The sequence below is a fragment of the Macaca nemestrina genome, chromosome 18 (genome assembly GCF_043159975.1).
Source record: "Macaca nemestrina isolate mMacNem1 chromosome 18, mMacNem.hap1, whole genome shotgun sequence".
In the NCBI taxonomy this organism is placed as follows: Eukaryota; Metazoa; Chordata; class Mammalia; order Primates; family Cercopithecidae; genus Macaca; species Macaca nemestrina.
Genome location: NC_092142.1, coordinates 84,036,082 through 84,055,577, shown reverse-complemented (window position 1 = coordinate 84,055,577; position 19,496 = coordinate 84,036,082). Strand labels below are relative to the sequence as shown.

The 19,496-nt window shown below is 53.2% G+C and overlaps 1 protein-coding gene across 4 annotated transcripts; it reads left to right on the top strand.

The window, feature by feature from the left end:
- The first annotated feature begins 918 nt into the window (after positions 1 to 918).
- On the top strand, positions 919 to 16,946 carry CIBAR2 (CBY1 interacting BAR domain containing 2). 4 transcript variants are annotated; one of them, XM_071085044.1, is made up of 9 exons: positions 919 to 1,056; positions 3,418 to 3,652; positions 5,776 to 5,844; positions 5,926 to 6,027; positions 6,200 to 6,205; positions 8,433 to 8,537; positions 10,388 to 10,501; positions 14,565 to 14,666; positions 16,430 to 16,945. In XM_071085044.1, the coding sequence occupies exons 1-9, from the start codon at positions 1,037 to 1,039 to the stop codon at positions 16,565 to 16,567; spliced, it is 891 nt and encodes a 296-aa protein (XP_070941145.1). In that variant the 5' UTR covers positions 919 to 1,036; the 3' UTR covers positions 16,568 to 16,945. The 4 variants fall into 4 exon arrangements, with proteins under 4 accessions (XP_070941145.1, XP_070941143.1, XP_070941142.1 ...); XM_071085042.1 differs by lacking the exons at positions 5,926 to 6,027; positions 6,200 to 6,205 and having other exon boundaries at positions 3,424 to 3,652; positions 16,430 to 16,946; XM_071085041.1 differs by lacking the exons at positions 5,926 to 6,027; positions 6,200 to 6,205 and having other exon boundaries at positions 16,430 to 16,944.
- Positions 16,947 to 19,496: the final 2,550 nt, after the last annotated feature.

The window sequence follows — 19,496 nt, the reverse complement described above, 5'->3', positions numbered from 1 at the left end:
TAGCCAGGATGGTCTCGATCTCCTGACCTCGTGATCCGCCCGTCTCGGCCTCCCAAAGTGCTGGGATTACAGGCTTGAGCCACCGCGCCCGGCCCGCGTTTATATTTTCTTTCTCTGGTATCTTAATTGTCTTACTTTACTAACTGAGCAGATAGTGCTTTTTTTTTCTGAGACAGAGTCTCGCTGTGTTGCCCAGGCTGGAGTGTAGTGGCGTGACGTCAGCTCACTGCAAGATTCACCTCTCGGGTTCACGCCATTCTCCTGCCTCAGCCTCCAGAGTAGCTGGGACCATAGGTGCCCACCACCGTGCCTGGCTAATTTTTTGTATTTTTAGTAGAGACGGGGTTTCACTGTGGTCTCGATCTCCTGAGCTTGTGATCCGCCCACCTCAGCCTCCCAAAGTGCTGGGATTACAGGCGTGAGCCACCGTGCCCAGCCCTATAGTGCTTTTATAGTAAGGGAAAAAACAATGCAATTCCGATAAAAACATGAAAGCCACTCCTTTGAGCTGGTTCCTTGCCCCACCCTGGGGAGCCTCAAGTTTACCCTGTGCATCTGCACCCCCCACCTGAGCCTAGACCCCGGGAAGGCCAGTGGCGGGCTTGGGGCACGCAGCCTCCCTGAAGGGACGGAGGAACCCAGCGGGCAGGACCCACACACGTGGCTGTGCGCAGGCCTAAGCCCCCTAAATCTCTCCCTGCTACCTTCTGGGGAGCCCCAAGCACTAGCCCAGTTCCACAAGAGCCTCCATCTTCAAAGGGAGAGTGTGGGCCTCTGTGGGATGCCCTCTTCTCTCAGTAGCCCCTGAGCCAATGCGAGGCTGGGGAGGCCAGCCTCAGGGAGGTATTGCCCGGGCAACCAGCTCCTCCTAGGGCCTGCTGTGGGCGGCCCTGTCGCCTGGCAACCGGGTGGCAGCGTCCCTGGAGCCCAGGCCACACAGCTGTACCCAGCCCTGCCCAGCTCCTCCCAGGCCTGCAGGACCCCTGGGGCCCTGTCCTTATTCCCCAGCACTAGGACAGTCAAAGCTCTGGTCACAATGAACATCGTCTTCTCCAGGTGAGTGGGCCGGCACCAGCCTGGCTGCGAGGGAGGTGGAAGTGGGGTTTTGAGGCCCGGTGCACCAAGAAAGATGAGGGCAGCAGGACCTGCTGCTTGGGGTGGGGGTGGGGGGTAAGGGGAGCCCTCCCTCCCACGCCGCCTCCGCCTCCATCCAGCTCAGGGAAGACAGGGCTTGGAACTACAGAAGCTTCCAGAATCTGGCCTCCTTCTGCTTCTCCAGAATCACTGCCTGTGGAGCTGGGGTAGCCAAATTCATCCCCTTTCCTTTCTCACCTCCACCTGGAAAACCCCCATCCCACCTCAACCCCAACCAGGCCTCCCCCTTCCCTGGAGGCCCAGCCCACGCCGCCCCGGCCCACGCCGCCCCGGCCACGCCGCCCCAGCCCACGCCATCCCTGCTCTCACAACCTGCCTGCCCTGCCCCGTTCATTGCCATGCCTGGTTCCTCTGAGGTTTGAATTCCAGGCAACCTCTCAAGCACCCGATGTGCTTTTATCTTTTATTTTTATTTTTTTGAGATGGAGTCTCACTCTGTAGCCTAAGCTGGAGTGCAGTGGTGCAGTCTCAATCTTGGCTCACTGCAACCTCCACCCACTGGGCTCAAGCGATTCTCATGCCTCAGCCTCCCAAGTAGCTGGGACCACAGGCGTGCTACCACACCCGGCTAAGTTTTTGTATTTTAGTAGAGATGGGGTTTCACCACGTTGCCGAGGGTGGTCTTGAACTCCTGAGCTCAGGCAAACTGCACCCCACGGCCTCCCAAAGAACTGGATGACAGGCATGAGCCACCGTGCCTGGCCCTGATGTGTTTTGAAAACACAGCTTCTCAGGCACACTCCCAGGGATTCTGGTGCACACGCCTGGGGTGGGGGCCTAGGAGCCCCAGTGTCTGACTTCTGTCCCCTGTGCTGCTGAATCATGGCGCTCTGAGGATCCTACCTGCAAGAACAGAGGCTGTGTCTGGCTGTGTGACCTGTAGCAAGATGCTTCACCTCTCTGGGCCTCAGTTCACTCCATTTTCATATGGTGATACCAGCAGCGCCTTGCTTACAGGGCAATGCACGTGGAGTGTTTTGCGGCGAGGGTGGCGAGAGAGTTAGGGTCTGTCTGGACAGAGGGCTGCTCCTCAGGGCGTTTCTCGCATCAGGGATTTGATGAAAGGATTGCACGGGGGACTTTGGTCAGAGGGAGAGAGGCAGGGATAGTGACACGCTGGGGATGAGGGGAAGGAGAAGGCGTGAGGAAGCCCAGGAGGGAGGCAGAGGCTGGGCGTCCGTGGCTGTCTTAGAAGCCTGAATGCGGCAGGTCAGTCATTGTGCACCTGCTGCGGGGAGGTGCCGGACCGGGAGCATTTAAAGGTGAGTCAGGGCCGGGTGTGGTGGCTCATGCCTGTCATCCCAGCACTTTGGGAGGCCAAGGCAGGAGAATCACCTGAGGTCAGGAGTTTGAGACCAGCCTGGCCAACATGGTGAAACCCTGTCTCTACTAAAAATACAAAAATTAGCCAGGCATGGTCGTGGGTGCCTATAATCCCAGCTACTCGGGAGGTTGAGGCAGGAGAATTACTTGAACCCGGAAGGCAGAGGTTGCAGTGAGCCAAGATCATACCACTGCACTCCAGCCTGGGTGACACAGCAAGACTCTGTCTCAAAAAAAAAAAGAATTTTGACAGCCTACGGGGAAAGACAGCACAGGGGAATTTCAGAGGGAAGAGACGTCTGCAGCCAGGGATTGTGGCGTAGAGTAACCCTTCCAGGAAGATAAAGCACCTTTAGCATCCCAGGGAGGAAAAAAGCCAGCTTTGCAGCCAAACCCACATCTATATTCCTGCCCACTACTGACCCGCCCAGGCAGATCCCCCTCATCAGCCTCAACAGCCCTGATACTGCCACCTTGAGTGACAGCCTGTGGCATGTGTGTGCCACACCGGAGGCCGGCTGATGGCAGCTCCTATTTTTTTTTTTTTTTTGAGACGGAGACTCATTCTGTCACCCAGGCCGGAGTGCAGTGGCGAGATCTCAGCTCACTGCAAGCTCTGCCTCCTGGGTTCATGCCATTCTCCTGCCTTAGCCTCCCAAGTAGCTGGTACTACAGGTGCCCGCGACCATGCCTGGCTAATTTTTTTTTTTTATTTTTTTTATTTTTAGTGGAGACGGGGTTTCACCGTGTTAGCCAGGATGGTCTTGATCTCCTTACTGCGTGATCCGCCCACTTCTGCCTCCCAAAGTGCTGGGATTACAGGCGTGAGCCACTGCGCCTGGCCAGCAGCTCCTATTTTCATAACCATTGTCTGCTCCTGGCATGCCTGGGGCCCTGCATCACTGCCCAGAATGGCTGCTTAGGTCCCCTCCTCCGCAGGGACAGCCAGGTGAGGGGGATGGACAATACCGTGGCCAACACCGAGAAGTACTTCGGGCAGTTCTGCTCACTGCTGGCCGCCTACACGCGCAAGACGGCCCGGCTGCGGAACAAGGCAGACCAGCTGGTCAAGCAGCTCATCGACTTTGCCAACTCCGAGAACCCCGAGCTGCGGGCCACCATGAGGGGCTTCGCCGAGGACCTGGCCAAAGTGCAGGATTACCGGCAGGCCCAGGTGAGTGCTGCCGGCCTGGGTCTGGGATGCTGAGGGGCACCGGGGCTCCAATGACAAGGTCAGGCCTGAGGGCCGCAGGAGCCCTGCTGTGGCCACAGCCAATGGGTGTGTCCCCAGAGACATCCACCAAGCGTGGACATTTACACCCTTTCCAGGGTCACGCCTCTGCCTGCAGGACTGAGAGCCCAGGAGGCTTTGCTGAGTCGGATGAACGGCCAACAAAGCATGGAAACCCAGGAAGCCAGCCCTGGGGGCTCCATGAACCCCTGAATGAGACACATCCAGGGCCTATGAGGGCCTCGAGAAGGAACAGAAATCCTGGTGGGGAGTCAGGGGCAAGGAGGCTGCAGGGTGTTTAGGAAATAATTAAAAATAGAAATTCCTGCCAGCCCAGAAAAATCCTCACCATGAATTGTAGAAAAGAATCAAAAAGGGCCAGGTGCAGCGGCTCACACCTGTAATCCCAGCACTCTGGGAGGCCTAGGTGGACAGATTGCCTGAGCCCAGGAGTTCAAGATCAGCCTGGGCAACATAGCAAGACCCCATCTCTTAAAAAATAAAAATTAAAAAAATGAGCACCTGTGGTCCCAGCTACTCAGAAGGCTGAGATAGGAGGATCATTTGAGCCTGGAAGGTCGAGGCTGGAGCCATGATTGTACCTCTGCACTCCAGCCTGGGAGACAGTGCGAGACTTTGACTTACAAAAATACCAAAAAACAATGATTTAAATCAGATGGCAACGCATGTCATGGGCAATCCAAGAAAGATTGTGCAGACGGAAAAGGCACTGTCTTCTCCAGGCAGGCAGACACAGCCCTCGGTGCCCATGTTCTCAAGACAGATGACGATAATCCCCCAGTAAGAGGCCTTGACAACCCCATTTCTCACCAATACATCCTAATTTCACCTGGTAATGGGGTGGCCACCTGTGCTACCTGATTATCTTTATTTTATTTAAAACATTTTTTAAGAGGCAGGGTTTTGCCATGCGGCTCAGGCTGGTCTTGAACTCCTGGGTTCAAGCCAACCTCTCACCTCGGCCTCCCAAAGTGCTGGGATTACACATGTGAGCCACCATGCCTGGCCTAGTTAATTACCTTTAACCAAAGGAAAAATAAAACTTCTCACAGCTCTGTGACAAGCAGGTGGCAGAGCTCGGAGCCAGGCGTCTACGCTAAATTCCCAAAGAGGTTGGAGGAAGACCAGGACACCAGGAGGCAGGGCGCCGTCTTCCTTGATGTTTACGTGTTCACAGAGATGGCTCCTGGCCCTCACAAAAACATTCCCGATTGTAAAACGGGCAAGAGGCTGCTTTAGTTTTTTGTTGTTTTTTGTTTTTTGAGATGGAGTCTTACTCTATTGCCCAGGCTGGAGTGAAGTGCCGTGATCTCGGCTCACTGAAACCTCCGGCCTTGCAGGTTCAAGCGATTCTCCTGCCTCAGCCTCCCAAGTAGCTGGGACTACAGGCGTGCACCACCATGCCCAGCTACTTTTTTGTATTTTTAGTAGAGATGGGGTTTCACCATGTTGGCCAGGCTGGTCTTGAGCTCCTGACCTCAGGTGATCTGCCCGCCTCAGCCTCCCAAAGTGCTGGGATTACAGGCACGAGCCACCGTGCCCAGCCCTGCTGTGACCTCAATAAAAGTCTTGTCCCCAAAGCCAGGCTCAATTTTCTCATCTGCAAAGTGGGTTTGTCATCGCCACCCTGTGTGGCAGTTGGGAGACGGGGCCAGGGCTGTCGTGTAGAGGGACTGAGCACACACCAGCGGCCTGTCCTGGCCTCCCCAGTAATGACACTCCCTGAGTTCTGGGCCAGGCACCATCTTCCTACTGTCCTGAAACCCTGGTGGGTGCACCCATGACCTCATTTGACAGGTGAAGAAATGAGGCTTCGAGAGATCGAATTCTTTGCTGGAGCCCTCAGGAGGCAGAGCCGGGCCCTGAGCCCAGGCTCGGTGCCTCCAATACTCTGGGAAAAGGGAGGGCACCTCGCGCTCCCCCTCCCCCCACACAGCTCTGGACACGCGGCTCCTTGGTGCAGGCTGCACTTTATATGCCCAGGCTGGAGGCAGGCAGCACCCTGTGCCCTTCACTCAGATCCCCTTGTGTCCCCGCTCCCCCAGGTCGAGAGGCTGGAAACCAAGGTGGTCAACCCCCTGAAGCTCTACGGGGCACAGATCAAGCAGACGCGGGTGAGCGGGGGCACGTTGGCGTGGGTGGCGACCCGTCTTGCCCTGTGGGATCCCAGGAAACAGCCTGCTCCTTTTCTGCAGGCTGAGATCAAGAAATTCAAACGTGTCCAAAATCGTGAGATCAAACAACTGGAAAAGCTGGAGAAACTGAGGCAGAAGTCACCCTGGGATCGGCAAATGATCGCATCCTTCCCTGGAAATGGGGCCTGGGGCTGCCGGGCCAGGGTGTCCACTCACACTGATGTCCTCTGGGGTTTTCTTTGCCTGGGCCCGCTGGGCAGGGGCTGGGAAGCGGGCGGACCACCCCGACGGGGCTGCCTGGGCTTAACTCGGTTCCTTAACACATGTTTTTCAGTCCCAGGTGAGTGTCACATGTCTGTCTGGGGCAGGCAGAATCACATGTAGGAAATATACGACCTCACAAAACGGCCAGGTAGGCTTTACCTGGGCAGAAGCAGGTGTGTGCAGGACCTTGTGCTCAGGATGGGAAAGCCAAAGCTACCGGTAAAAAGGGGCTCTGGGAGTCTGGAGACCTGGGCTCTGTCCCATCATGGACACCATCCAACAAGTCACTCCCTCCACGGGCCACGGCTTCCCCGCCAGTTACTTGTTTAATGCTCATATCAGGTGCGCACTACTAGCCTCATCCCCATTGTCTGCAGGAGGAAACCAGGGCTCACAGAGACGCAATTACGAGAGCTCATGGGGCACAGCAGGTGGAGGGGAGCCCGCACGCTCTCTGTCGCGCTGTCCTGCCCCGTGGGAAAGATGCAGGGGACGGGAGGTAGGGTGAGAGCTGGAGGAGGGTTAGTCACCTCCGCTGTATGTGTAACTGATTTGTGACTGTGTGACCTCATCCAGAGTGCCCCCACTTCTTTTTGAGAGACAGAGTCTCGTGCTGTTGCCCAGGCTGGAGTGCAAGTGGCAGAGTCTCGGCTCACTACAACCTCCGCCTCCAGGGTTCAAGCAATTCTCCCCCCTCAGCCTCCCCAGTAGCTGTGATTACAGGCGCCCACCACTGTGCCCGGCTAATTTTTATATTTTTAGTAGAGACGGGGTTTTGCCATGTTGACCAGACTGGTCTTGAACTCCTGACCTCAGGCGATCCACCTGCCTCAGCCTTCCAAAGTGCTGGGATTACAGGCCCAGCCACAAAGAGTGTCCCTTAATGGAGCCAAGTCAGCGGTCCTCACCTGGGGGCATTTCACTATCCGGGGATGTTTCTGGCTCACGATTGGAGAGCTCTGCTAGAACGTGTTAAGTTTGTCCCACTGTGGTGAAAAATGACCACAGACTCACCGTTCAGGAGGTTAGAGGTCCATCGTGGGCCCACTGGGCTAAATCAAGGTGTGGAAAGGGCTGGGTTCCTTCTGGAAGTTCCAAGCAGAGTCTGTGCCCTCGCCTTTTCCAGCTTCCAGAGGCCACACACATCCTTTGGCTTGTGGCCCCTCCCCCGTCTTCAAGCTGGCAGCTTGCACCTTCCCTCTGTAGTCACGTCTCTCCTCTGACTCTCCTGCCTGCCTCCCTCTTCTGCCTGTAAGGACTCTTGTGATTGCACTGGGTGTAGCGGATAATCCAGGATATTCTCCCATGGCAAGGATGGCTGATTAGCAAACTTCATTCCACCTGCTACCCTAACTACCTTTTGCCTTGGAAGGGGCGTATTGGCAGGTGCCAGGGATTAGGATGTAGCCATCTTTGGGGGCCGTTATCCCACCTACCACCTGGCATCCAGTGGGGAGAGGCCAGGGATGCTGCTAAACCTCCCACAGTGTCCCGGACACTAGTGCCAAGTGTGGGGAGTCCTGACCTGCACGAATGGGGGCCACAGCCCTGCCCAAGCACCTCCGGGTTCTATCCTGGCTCCTGCCTGGGTCACCCACCGTCTCTGCAACCCATTTGTTTGAGTGACAACAGCTTTCCCTTCTGTCCTGGGGGCTTCTTAGATGCGAGCCCCCAGCTGTCTCTTCTCGGGCATTTCACAAACATGAAGGTGGCATTAAGTCCCCATTTTAAAGAGGAATTTGAAGCTGAAAAAAGTGACTTGCCCAAGGTCATGCAGGCAGTTAATTTGCAAATTTCAAATGCACCTCCAAGGTGTTCAACTCTAAAAGCTAGCTTCTTCATGTCTGGGCTTGGCGTGGAGTAGGCGTCTATAGATGTTGATCAAAAGAACAAAGGAGTTAATTAACTAAACGTGTTCCTCATGCAGAAGTTAATTATCAATGAACGTGGAGCACCTGTCATAAGGGTTCAGCAGGTGCCACTGTTTAAGTTTTACAACAGCCCTGCTAAGCAAGTCTCATTACTGTCCTCTGTTTACAAGCAAGGAAATTGAGGCTCAGAGAGGGTAAGTGACTTGCCTAAGGTCACACAGCTAGCAAGCAGGTGTGTCTCACTCCAGTGACTGCTCCTTCAGCTGGGGTCCTACTCAGCCATTCCTTTGATGACCAAATTAGCAAGAGATGTCCCTTGAGGCAGGAGAGCTGACCTGAGAGAAGGGTTTAGAGACAGAGTGATTCAGAAAGGTGTCTAAGGGCCAGAAGCACCCCCATGACACTTTCTACCCCTTGTGTCCCTGGGGCCAGGCGGAGACCAGAGTGCAGAGGGCCGCCATGGACTCCAGCCGCACCACCCTCCAGCTGGAGGAGACAGTGGATGCCTTCCAGAGGCAGAAGCTGAAGGACCTGCAGGTGAAGGTGGTTGGCCGGGATGGGAGGCGCCCTGGGCTGCCTGGTGTGTGTGTGCACACACATGTGTGCATGTGTCTATGTGCATGCATCAGTATGAGTGTGTGTGTGCGGGTCTGTGTACATGTGTGAGCATGGGCAAGTGTGAGTGAGCTTGTGCTCACACAGGCTCGCGGCACAGTTAATCCTGGCCACAGGGCATCAGAGGCTGGTGCTCAAGGCAGCTGTCCCAGTGCAGCTGGAAGCCACTGGGTGGCCCTAGCTCCAGCTCCTAGCCAGGAAGAGTTTGTCTCCCTCCACACACACTCTCCACTTCCTCTCCACACAGATTGCTGTAACCTCTTTTTCTCCTCACAGCTCCAAACCCCCTCCCTGAACAAGCCACATTGAGGCCCAGCAGCTGGGTGTGGGTGCCTTCCTCCTGCCACCCAGATCCCCACCCCAGTGCCACAGAGCCCTGGGGCCAGAGCCCCAGCTCTTACAAGAGGAGCTCAGAGAGGTGGGACTGGCTGATCGCAGAGATCCCTTCCCCAGCTCTCGAGCCCACTCTAGTCCATTCTCCAAAGGTGCATGCCGCCTGGGGATTTTTTTTTTTTTTTTTTAGATGGAGTCTCACTTGGTTGCCCAGGCCGGAGTGCAGTGGTACGATTTCCACTTACTGCAACCTCTGCCTCCCGGGTTCAAGTGATTCTCCTGCCTCAGCCTCCCGAGCAGCTGGGATTACAGGCGTGTACCACCATGCCCGGCTAATTTTTGTATTTTTAGTAGGGATGGAGGGGGTTGGTCTCACCATGTTGGCCAGGCTGGTCTCGAATCCCTGACCTCAAGTGATCCACCTGCCTTGACCTCCTAAAGTGCTGGGATTACAGGTGTGACCCATCGCGCCTACCCCAGGGATCTCTTAAAAGTCAGGTCCAATTCATCATCCCTGGGCTGAGCACCCTCTGGTGGCTCCTCTCGTTCTAAGGACTGGAACCAAAATCCCTTCAAGGCTCCTGAAGCCCTGACCCAGCCCTGCGGCCTCATCCTGCCTGTGACACTCCAAGCTCCAGTGCACAGAGCCCACTCCTACCCGAGGCCTTTGCAGGGCTGTGCCTTGATCTGCATCCAGTTGGTGCCTCCTCCTCCTTTGGCTTCAACCTCATTCTTTGGGGAAAGTCACCCAGACCCCAGACTGGTCAGGCCCCTTGTTTATACACCCTACTCTGCTTCCGCAGGGCTGCCATCCCAGTTGCAATGGTTAATTGTGTATTCAATTCACGCGTTACTTTAACAAGTGTGGAATGCACACCTGCTATGTGCCAGGTGCTGTGCCTGATGCTGGGGACATCATGCCCAACAAACAAGGTCCCTGAGCTGACGGAGTTGACACCGTTGGGGTGGGAGGAGATGGATGGCTCGTGTGGCCGGTGAAATGAAAAAGGGAACAGGATGGAGAATGTAGAGCAAGTCTCCTCAATTGACACTTTGGCATGGTTTATATTTATTTATTTACTTATTTACTTACTTACATATGTACTTAGTAGAGACAAGGTTCTGCCATGTTGCCCAGGCTGGTCTTGAACTCCTGGGCTCAAGTGATCCTCCTGACTCCACCTCCCAAGTTACTGAGATTACAGGCATGAGCCACTGTACCTGACCAATAGTTTTGATTTTTGAAGCATGCAAATGTGTTCATTCTCAAAGAAAATTAAATTTAAAATAACATGTCGAAACTTCCCACCTAGGACCTGTCCCCACACGGACAGCTCCCCTCAACCCCATCCCATCTGCCTACATCCCAGGCTACCCTGGGCTAACTTTCTCACTGTGATGCTTACATTCTTTGATTCTTTGGGTTTCTCTCCCCACAGACATTTTTTTCTAATTTTGTGACTATTGAGATGGTTTTCCATGCCAAAGCGTTGGAGGTGTATTCTAGTGCCTTCCAGACCCTGGAGAAGTATGACCTGGAGAGGGATCTACAGGTGGGTCACAGACACACCATTTCCTATTTGGTGGAGTGGGGCAGAGTTTCACTTTGGTTCTGTATTGATAGAAGCAGTTTTTGTTGGTAACGTTTCACAACTGTGTTTTTGGGTTTTTTTTTCTTTTTTTCTTTTTGAGATGGAGTCTCGCTCTGTCGCCCAGGCTGGAGTGCAATGGGACAACCTTGGCTCACTGCAAGCTGTGCCTCCCAGGTTCACGCCATTCTCCTGCCTCAGCCTCCTGAGTCGCTGGGACTATAGGCGCCCACCACCACACCTGGCTAATTTTTTGTATTTTTAGGGGAGACAGGGTTTCACCATGTTAGCCAGGATGGTCTTGATCTCCTGACCTTGTGATCCACCCGCCTCGGCCTCCCAAAGTGTTGGGATTACAGGTGTGAGCCACTGTGCCTGGCCACATTTCATAACTTTTCTAACTTTGAAGACTCATTCTGATGAAGCATTGTCAATATCTGCACCTGGGTGCCAAACAGGACAATTTTTCGTAACACTGTTTGGAATATCAACATATTCATCATCGTTGGGGTGTTTAAAAACAAATGGATCAGTGGGGCATGGTAGTTCACGCCTGTAATCCCAGCACTTTGGGAGGCCGAGGCAGGCAGATCACCTGAGGTCAGGAGTTCAGGGCCAGGCTGGCCAATGTGGTGAAACCCTGTCTCTACTTATTGGGGGAACCAGCCCCCAGTATTTCAACATAGGTCCTTTCTATTTTCCCTAAGTGTCGGCCTGTCTGAGAAATAAAGAGAAAGAGTACAAAGAGAGGAATTTTACGGCTGGGCCTCCAGGGGTGACAACACATATTGGTAGGTCCATGATGTCCCCTGAGCCACAAAACCAGCAGGTTTTTATTAAGGACTTTACAAGGGGAGGGGGTGTATGAACAGGGAGTAGGTCATAAAGATCACATGCTTTAAAGGGCAGTAAAGATCACAAGGCAAAGGGCAAAGCAAAGATCACAAGGCAAAGAGCAAAATTAGAATTACTGATGAGGGTCTATGTTTGGCTGTGCATGTATTGTCTTGATAAACATCTTAAACAACAGAAAACAGGGTTCGAGAGCAGAGAACCAGTCTGACCTCAAATTTACCAGGGTAGGATCTTTTCCCCACCCTAATAAGCCTGAGGGTACTGCAGGAGACCAGGGCATATTTCAGTCCTTATCTCGATTGCATAATACAGACACTCCCAGAGTGGCCGTTTATAGACCTCCCCCCAGGAATGCATTCCTTCCCCAGGGTATTAATTATTAATATTCCTTGCTGGGAAAAGAATTCAGTGATATCTCTCCTACTCGCACGTCCATGTATAGGCAGGCTCTCTGTAAGAAGGAAAATATGGCTCTATTCTGCCCGACCCCGCAGGCAGTCAGACCTTTGGTTGTCTTCCCTGGTTCCCTAAAATCGCTGTTATTCTGTTCATTTTCAAGGTGCGCTGATTTCACATTGTTCAAACACACGTGTTTTACAATCAATTTGTACAATCGTGGTACTGAGGTGACATACATTCTCAGTTTATGAAGATAACAGGATTAAGAGATTAAAGTAAAGACAGGCATAAGAATTTTTTTTTTTTTTTTTTTTTTTTTTTTTTTTTTTTTGAGACAGAGTCTCGCTCTGTCGCCCAGGCTGGAGTGCAGTGGCCGGATCTCAGCTCACTGCAAGCTCCGCCTCCCGGGTTTACGACATTCTCCTGCCTCAGCCTCCTGAGTAGCTGGGACTACAGGCGCCCGCCACCTCGCCTGGCTAGTTTTTTGTATTTTTTTAGTAGAGACGGGGTTTCACCGTGTTAGCCAGGATGGTCTCGATCTCCTGACCTTGTGATCCGCCCATCTCGGCCTCCCAAAGTGCTGGGATTACAGGCTTGAGCCACCGCGCCCGGCCAAGAAATTTTAAGAGTATTAATTTTGGGAACTGATAAATGTCCATGAAATCTTCACAATTTATGTTCAGGGATCGCAGTAAAGACAGGTGTAAGAAATTATAAAAGTATTAATTTTGGGAACTGATAGATGTCTATGAAATCTTAACAATTTATGTTCCTCTGCCATGGCTTCAGCCGGTCCCTCTCTTTGGGGTTCCTGACTTCCCACAACATCTACTAAAATACAAAATTAGCTGGGCATGGTGGTGGGCACCTGCAATCTCAGTTACTCAGGAGGCTGAGGCAGGAGAATCGCTTGGACCCGGGAGGTGGAGATTGCAATGAGCTGAGATCATGCCACTGCACTACAGCCTGGGCAACAGCGCGAGACTCCATCTCAAAAAAAAGAAAAAAAAAGAAAAACCGTGAATGGATTAACAACAACAAAAAACATTTCCTGGCTGATGCTTGGTGTAGTTTTGAAATAGAAAGAAGTGCTATTTATCCCCATCTGATCAGTCATAATCTAGAATGAGCTGTTTGCATTATCTGTGACATCCTTCTGTAAGTCTAGTATTGTAAAGCAACAATCACTTCTCATGATTCTCATCTGTGGTTCTGGGGGTTGATGGGGCTTACCTGGGCAGTTCTCAGGTGGGGCCTTCATGTGGTTGCCGTTGGTCAGGGGCTGGGGCTGTCTTTTCTTAGCTTTCCTCCCTCACATCTAGCAGAAGGTGCCTGTCATCTGAGCACAGGACAGGCCATGTGATTTGCAGGGCCCACTGCACAATGAAAATGTGGGGCCCTTCCTTCAACAATTACTAAGATTTTCAGGACAGCAGCATCAGAGCGCTAAGCCAAGCACAGGGTCCTTCTGGGCGTGGAGCCCTGGGCAACTGCATGAGCCACATCCCACAAAGCCTGCCCTCCCTGGGTCTTCCTCAGGATATGCGGCCACAGTGCCTGCCCACAGCTTTTCCATGGGGCCTGGGCTTCCTCACAGCAGCTGGTTCCAAGAGGGAGTGTCCTGAGACACGAGTGGAAACTCGATCACTTTTTTTTTTTTTTTTGAGACGGAGTCTGTCTCTGTCGCCCAGGCTGGAGTGCAGCGGCCGGATCTCAGCTCACTGCAAGCTCCACCTCCTGGGTTTACGCCATTCTCCTGCCTCAGCCTCCCAAGTAGCTAGGACTACAGGCGCCTGCTGCCTCGCCTGGCTAGTTTTTTGTATTTTTTAGTAGAGACGGGGTTTCACCATGTTAACCAGGATGGTTTCAATCTCCTGACCTTGTGATCCACCCGTCTCAGCCTCCCAAAGTGCTGGGATTACAGGCTTGAGCCATCGCGCCTGGCCTTTTTTTTTTTTTTTTTTTTTGAGATGGAGTCTCGCTCTGTCACCCAAGCTGGAGTGCAGTGGCGCAATCTCGGTTCACTGCAATCTCCACCTCCCGGTTTCAAGCCATTCTCCTGCCTCAGCCTCCCGACTAGCTGGGACTACAGGCGCCTGCCACCATGTCCAGCTAATTGTTTGTATTTTTAGTAAAGATGGAGTTTCACTGTGTTAGCCAAGATGGTCTTGATCTCCTGACCTCATGATCCACCTGCCTCGGCCTCCCAAAGTGCTGGGATTACAGGCGTGAGCCACCACGTCCAGCACTCGATCACCTTTTATGACCTAACCTCAGCAGTAACCCAGTGTGTCCTTGCCATATTCTATTTGTTAGAAGTGAATCTCTGAGGCTGCCTGTATTCAAGGGGAGAGGAATTTGATTCCAGCTCCTGATGGGAGAAGCATCAGATCATCTGAGTTACCAATAAGCCTTAAAACTACCACGAGAGGTTTGATGCAGGTCGGAGGGGCTTCTCTTGCATTCGCTCACTTAACAATATTCTTTTTAGGGGCAAAGGGGATCTCGAATCCAGCTGTTTTCCTGTGTGACGATGGTCATGTTACCTGGCCTCTCTGGGCCTCTCCCATCTGTAAAACGGGGTGATAATGCCCACTCACAGGGCTGCTGTAGATTATGTGGAATAAGAAACAGGAAGCTCCTGGAGAGGACTGTGGAGTTCCATGGGCGTTAGCTGTCTCGGGTCTTCTTATCCCACCGTCTTTCCATCCCACTCCCCTGACATGCTGTGTTTTCCCATTGGATCCAGTCCACCCTGGTCTCTCCCCGGCAGGATTTTAGAGCCAAGATGCAAGGAGTTTATGGGCATTACAATACTCAGCCGCTTGCCAACACCAACCCCTCTCCATCTGTTCTTCAGTCTCTCGCCAGCCAGGTGAGTGTGTGGGTGGGGGTTACACCTAAAATGACATACATGGCGTGGGAGGTCCTGTGGTAGTAATCCCAGGGATCAGAGGAGGGTGGCTGAGAACTCAAATTTGAAATGAGAGGCTGAGGAGGCAGGGGTGGTGGGAGCGTGGAGGGCTGCCTGGGGTCTGACCAGGACTTTGCCTTGAAGTAGAACAAAGGCAGGTGCGGGGACTCATGCCTGTAATCCCAGCACTTTAGGAGGCCGAGGCGGGCAGATCACTTGAGGTCAGGAGTTTGAGACCAGCCTGGCCAACATCGTGAAACCCCATCTCTACTAAAAAAAAAAAAAATACAAAAATTAACCGGGCTTGATGGCGTATGCCTGTAATCCCAGCTACTTGGGAGACTGAGGCAGGAGAATCACTTGAACCCATGAGGCAGAGGTTGCAGAGAGCCGAGATCGTACTATTGCACTCTAGCCCAGGTGATAGAGTGAGACTCTGTCTCAAAAAAAAAAAAAAAAAAAGGCCGGGCGCGGTGGCTCAAGCCTGTAATCCCAGCACTCTGGGAGGCCGAGGCGGGTGGATCACGAGGTCAGGAGATCGAGACTATCCTGGCTAACATGGTGAAACCCCGTCTCTACTAAAAATACAAAAAACTAGCCGGGCGTGGTGGCGGGCGCCTGTAGTCTCAGCTACTTGGGAGGCTGAGGCGGGAGAATGGCGTGAACCCGGGAGGCGGAGCTTGCAGTGAGCCGAGATCACGCCACTGCACTCCAGCCTGGGAGACACAGCGAGACTCTGTCTCAAAAAAAAAAAAAAAAAAAAAAAAAAAAAAAAAAAAAAAAGAATCAATGAAGCCACAACACGCAGTGTGGCAGCTCACACAGTCCCTGTCGTGGCTGCCACGAGTCCTGAGCACTCCCTGGAGGCACTCTAAGGTGTTGCCACTGGAGAAACAGAGGCCCCCCAGACAGGTCCACACCTCCATCCCAGCCCACGGGCCCACGGTTTCCAGAATCCAGGATTCCTCAGAGGTTAGGGAAGTGATTAGGTGTATACATTACACGTTACCTTACAGCCCCAGGAAGGCCTGCCGTCAGGAGCACTTGTATTTCCGCAGGGAACTCTGCAGGTCCAGCTGTATAGGGCAAATGAAGACCCTGAACATCCTCATGCCAATCATGGCAGGTTTAGTCTCCATGACTAGGGGTTGAGGGGGCAGTCAGCTCACTGTGTGTGTGGGCAGGGTGGGTATCTCATGCTTCCAGGACATTCTCTCTAACGATGGTAGGGTAAGTGCAATCCCAAGCTGTTTAAAATAATCCCAGACTGCCTGGAGGCTTTGTCCATATTTTCTTATTCTTTTTTCTTTGTCTTTGTTGGATTGGGTTAATTCGAAGACCTTGTCTTCAAGCTCTGAATTTCCTTCTTCTACTTGTTCAATTCTATTGCTGAGACTTCCCAGAGCATTTTGCACTTCTGTAAGTGTGCCCAGTGTTTCCTGAAGTTTTGGTTGGTTTTCTTTATGCTATTTCTTGGTCCAAACCCACTGCTCCTGGCGGTGGGACCTCGGGGAAGTCTCCTGGCCTCTCTGTGCCTTGGAGTCCTCGCCTGCAGAGTGGCTCAGAACAGTGACCTCTGTGTGGGGCTGCGCTGAGTATCAGATGAGCAGATCCATACGAAGCACGGAAAACCCGGCCTGTTGCACAACGAACACTCGAGACTTGTTGCTGCCATTATTATTACTGATGTTGCTGTCGTTTTATTATTACTATTATTTGCTCAGAGCACGATACGGAGCCCAGGAAAAGAAGGGGAGGAGAGTGAGGACGACTCCATGGAGGAGGCCCCCGTGGAGGATCTCAGGGCCCTGGGGCAGAGACCCAATGCTAGAGAACTGCCCACAACAGTCAGAAGAACTTAGCTGGCCTGGGATCCTCAGGTGGGCTCTGCTGTGTGCCCTTAGGCAAGCCACATGTCCCCTGAGCCTCAGTTTCCTCATCTGTACAATAGGGCCAATATCACTCACCTCACAGGTTGCTCTGGGGGATCGCTGTGCCTGGCACATAGTAGGTGTTCAATAAATGCCCTGTGACTCTCAGCTGGATCCTGGCGCTCTCGTCCTGCCTTTAGTCCGGGGACTCAGGTGGGGTGTGCTTGCCCCTGTGTTCATGTTGCAAGCACAGTGGATTCCTTTCCTGGGCTGCCTTGACAAAGCACCACTGCCCGGGGAGCTCAAACCACAGAAAATCACTCTCCTGTGTTCTGGAACCCAGAAATCTCACAACAAGGTGTCAGCAGGGCTAGTTCTTTCTGGAGGCTCAGCACCCATCCCAGGCCCCCTCCAGCTTCCAGTGGCTCCTGTCCTCGGCGTGCCTGGGCTTGTAGCCACAGCCCCAGCCCCTGCTTTCCTCTTCAGGTGGTGTTCTCCCAGTGTGCACTTAAGCCTGTGTCCAAACCTCCCCTTCCTATAAGGACGCCCATCATCAGAGACCCCCCTCACTCCAAGATGGCCTCATCTTGCCTAATTATATCAGCAACGACCCATTTCCAAATAAGGTCACATTCGGAAGTATGGGGGCGGGTAGGACTTCAACATAGACCTTCGGGGACAAAATTCAGCCCACAACACATGGACGTGATGTGCAGGGATGCTCTTGGGACCAAGATTGCCACAGAAGTCCACAGCGGTCAGAGCGGGATGGAGGTGTAGGGAGGGTTGGGGTGTGTGGACTAGGGGGCTGTCTGCTGGGACCCCTGGTGCACAGCCAGGGAGCGAATCCTCTGGACCGTGTCCAAGGGCAGCTGAGGTGAGCTTGCTCCTCCCAGCCTGGCACAACTCAGTGACAGTGAGGCTTGGTGGAGATGTCTGGGTCCTAGAACTGTCTTCCGTGGCCAGGTGCAGTGGCTCACACCTGTAATCCCAGCACTTTGGGAGGCCGAGGCAGGTAGATCACCTGAGGTCTGGAGTTCGAGACCAGCCTGGCCAACATGGTGAAACCCATCTCTACTAAAAATACAAAAAATTAACCGGGCATGGTGGCACAAACCTGTAATCCCAGGTGTTCGGGAGGCTGAGGCAGGAGAATTGCTTGAACCTGCAGGGCGGAGGTTGCAGTGAGCCGAGATTGCACCACTGAGGTTGCAGTGAGCCGAGATCGCGCCACTGCACTGCAGCCTGGGCAACAAAAGCAAAACTCCGTCTCAAAAAACAAAACAAACAAACAAACAAACAAAAAACTGGCTTCCGTGCTTCCCATGAGTGTGGCCATCTCTGTCCCTCAAGGCCACACGCTGCCCAATGATTCCGGGTTAGAAAGTGCACCTGGGTCGGGCGCGGTGGCTCACGCCTGTAATCCCAGCACTTTGGGAGGCCGAGACGGGTGGATCACGAGGTCAGGAGATCGAGACCATCCTGGCTAACACGGTGAAACCCCGTCTCTACTAAAAAACACAAAAAACTAGCCAGGCGAGGTGGCGGGCGCCTGTAGTCCCAGCTACTCGGGAGGCTGAGGCAGGAGAATGGTGTGAACCCTGGAGGCGGAGCTTGCAGTGAGCTGAGATTCGGCCACTGCACTCCCAGCCTGGACCACAGCGTGAGACTCCGTCTCAAAAAAAAAAAAAAAAAAAAAAAAAAAAAAAAAGTGCACCTGGAGCCTGCAGATACGGGCTGGCTCCACCGATCCCAGCACCCCCCACGGGTCACCCCCAGCCAGGGGTCCCACAAGCTCAAAGCCAGAAAGCACCTCGTCTCTGTTGAGACAATGGAAGCCAGTGAAAGTTCCAAATGAGGCTAAATTCTCCATGAGGAGATAGAACAGCATAGAAGCTTCTTTCTACCAACTTCCTAGATAGGATCACAATCCTTCCACCCTGCAGCGGGGAGGCCTGTTCCAGCTGTGGAATCCTTTCAAGCGCCCGGGGCGGGGCATCATCCCTGTGGGGGGCTCATCCCTGCCTAGCCTCCTGCCTTCTGAGGACCTCGGCTGGGAATGGTCCGCCCGGTGGCCTCTCATGCTGGCCTGGTGGATAACCGCTGCACTCTAGAGCCAGACAGCCCCAGGTTCGCATTCCCCACATGGAGTGCCCTAGGTTTTTCATCAGCAAAGTGAGGGACACACATCTTTCTCACAGGATTGAGGTAGGGTTGGCATCTTCATCACTGTGACTTTTTCGAGACAGAGTCTCACTCTGTCACCCAGGCTGGAATGAAGTGGTGCAATCTTGGCTCAGTGCAACTTCTGCCTCCCAGCTTCAGGCAACTCTCGTGCCTCAACCTCCCCTGTAGTTGGGACTACAGGCACCCGCCACCACGCCCGGCTAATTTTTTGTATTTTTAGTAGAGATGGGGTTTCGCCATGTTGGCCAGGCTGCTCTTGAACTCCTGAGCTCAAGCAATCTGTGCACCTCGGCCTCCCAAAGTGCTGGGATTACAGGTGTGAGCCACCGTGCCCGGCCCACAGTGATTTTTATTACCCAAGATTCGGCTCCACGGTGCCTCTCAGGGAAGCCTTCCCCGACTCCCCCAGGCCAGGATACACGCTCCAGAAATAACTAAAACTTTCTAGATGTTCTGTATAATCTGTATATTACATCTATTAATGCTTTAGAGTGTATATTTGTATACTTTTATAAGCATATACCTGCGTGTACACACACATTTGCTTATATGTAGACGTCCATGTTTTCAGGAACCTTAGCTGAGTCCCAACTCTGTGATAGTTTCTGAAGGACGATGACCTTGCTAGTCAGGGCCATGGTCCCGGAACTGGTGGTGCCAATTTCATGTAAGATTTGGCTGGGTTGGGGGCCTCTCTCCTTCCGCTTTGGCCCCAGTGCACCTAAGAGACCAA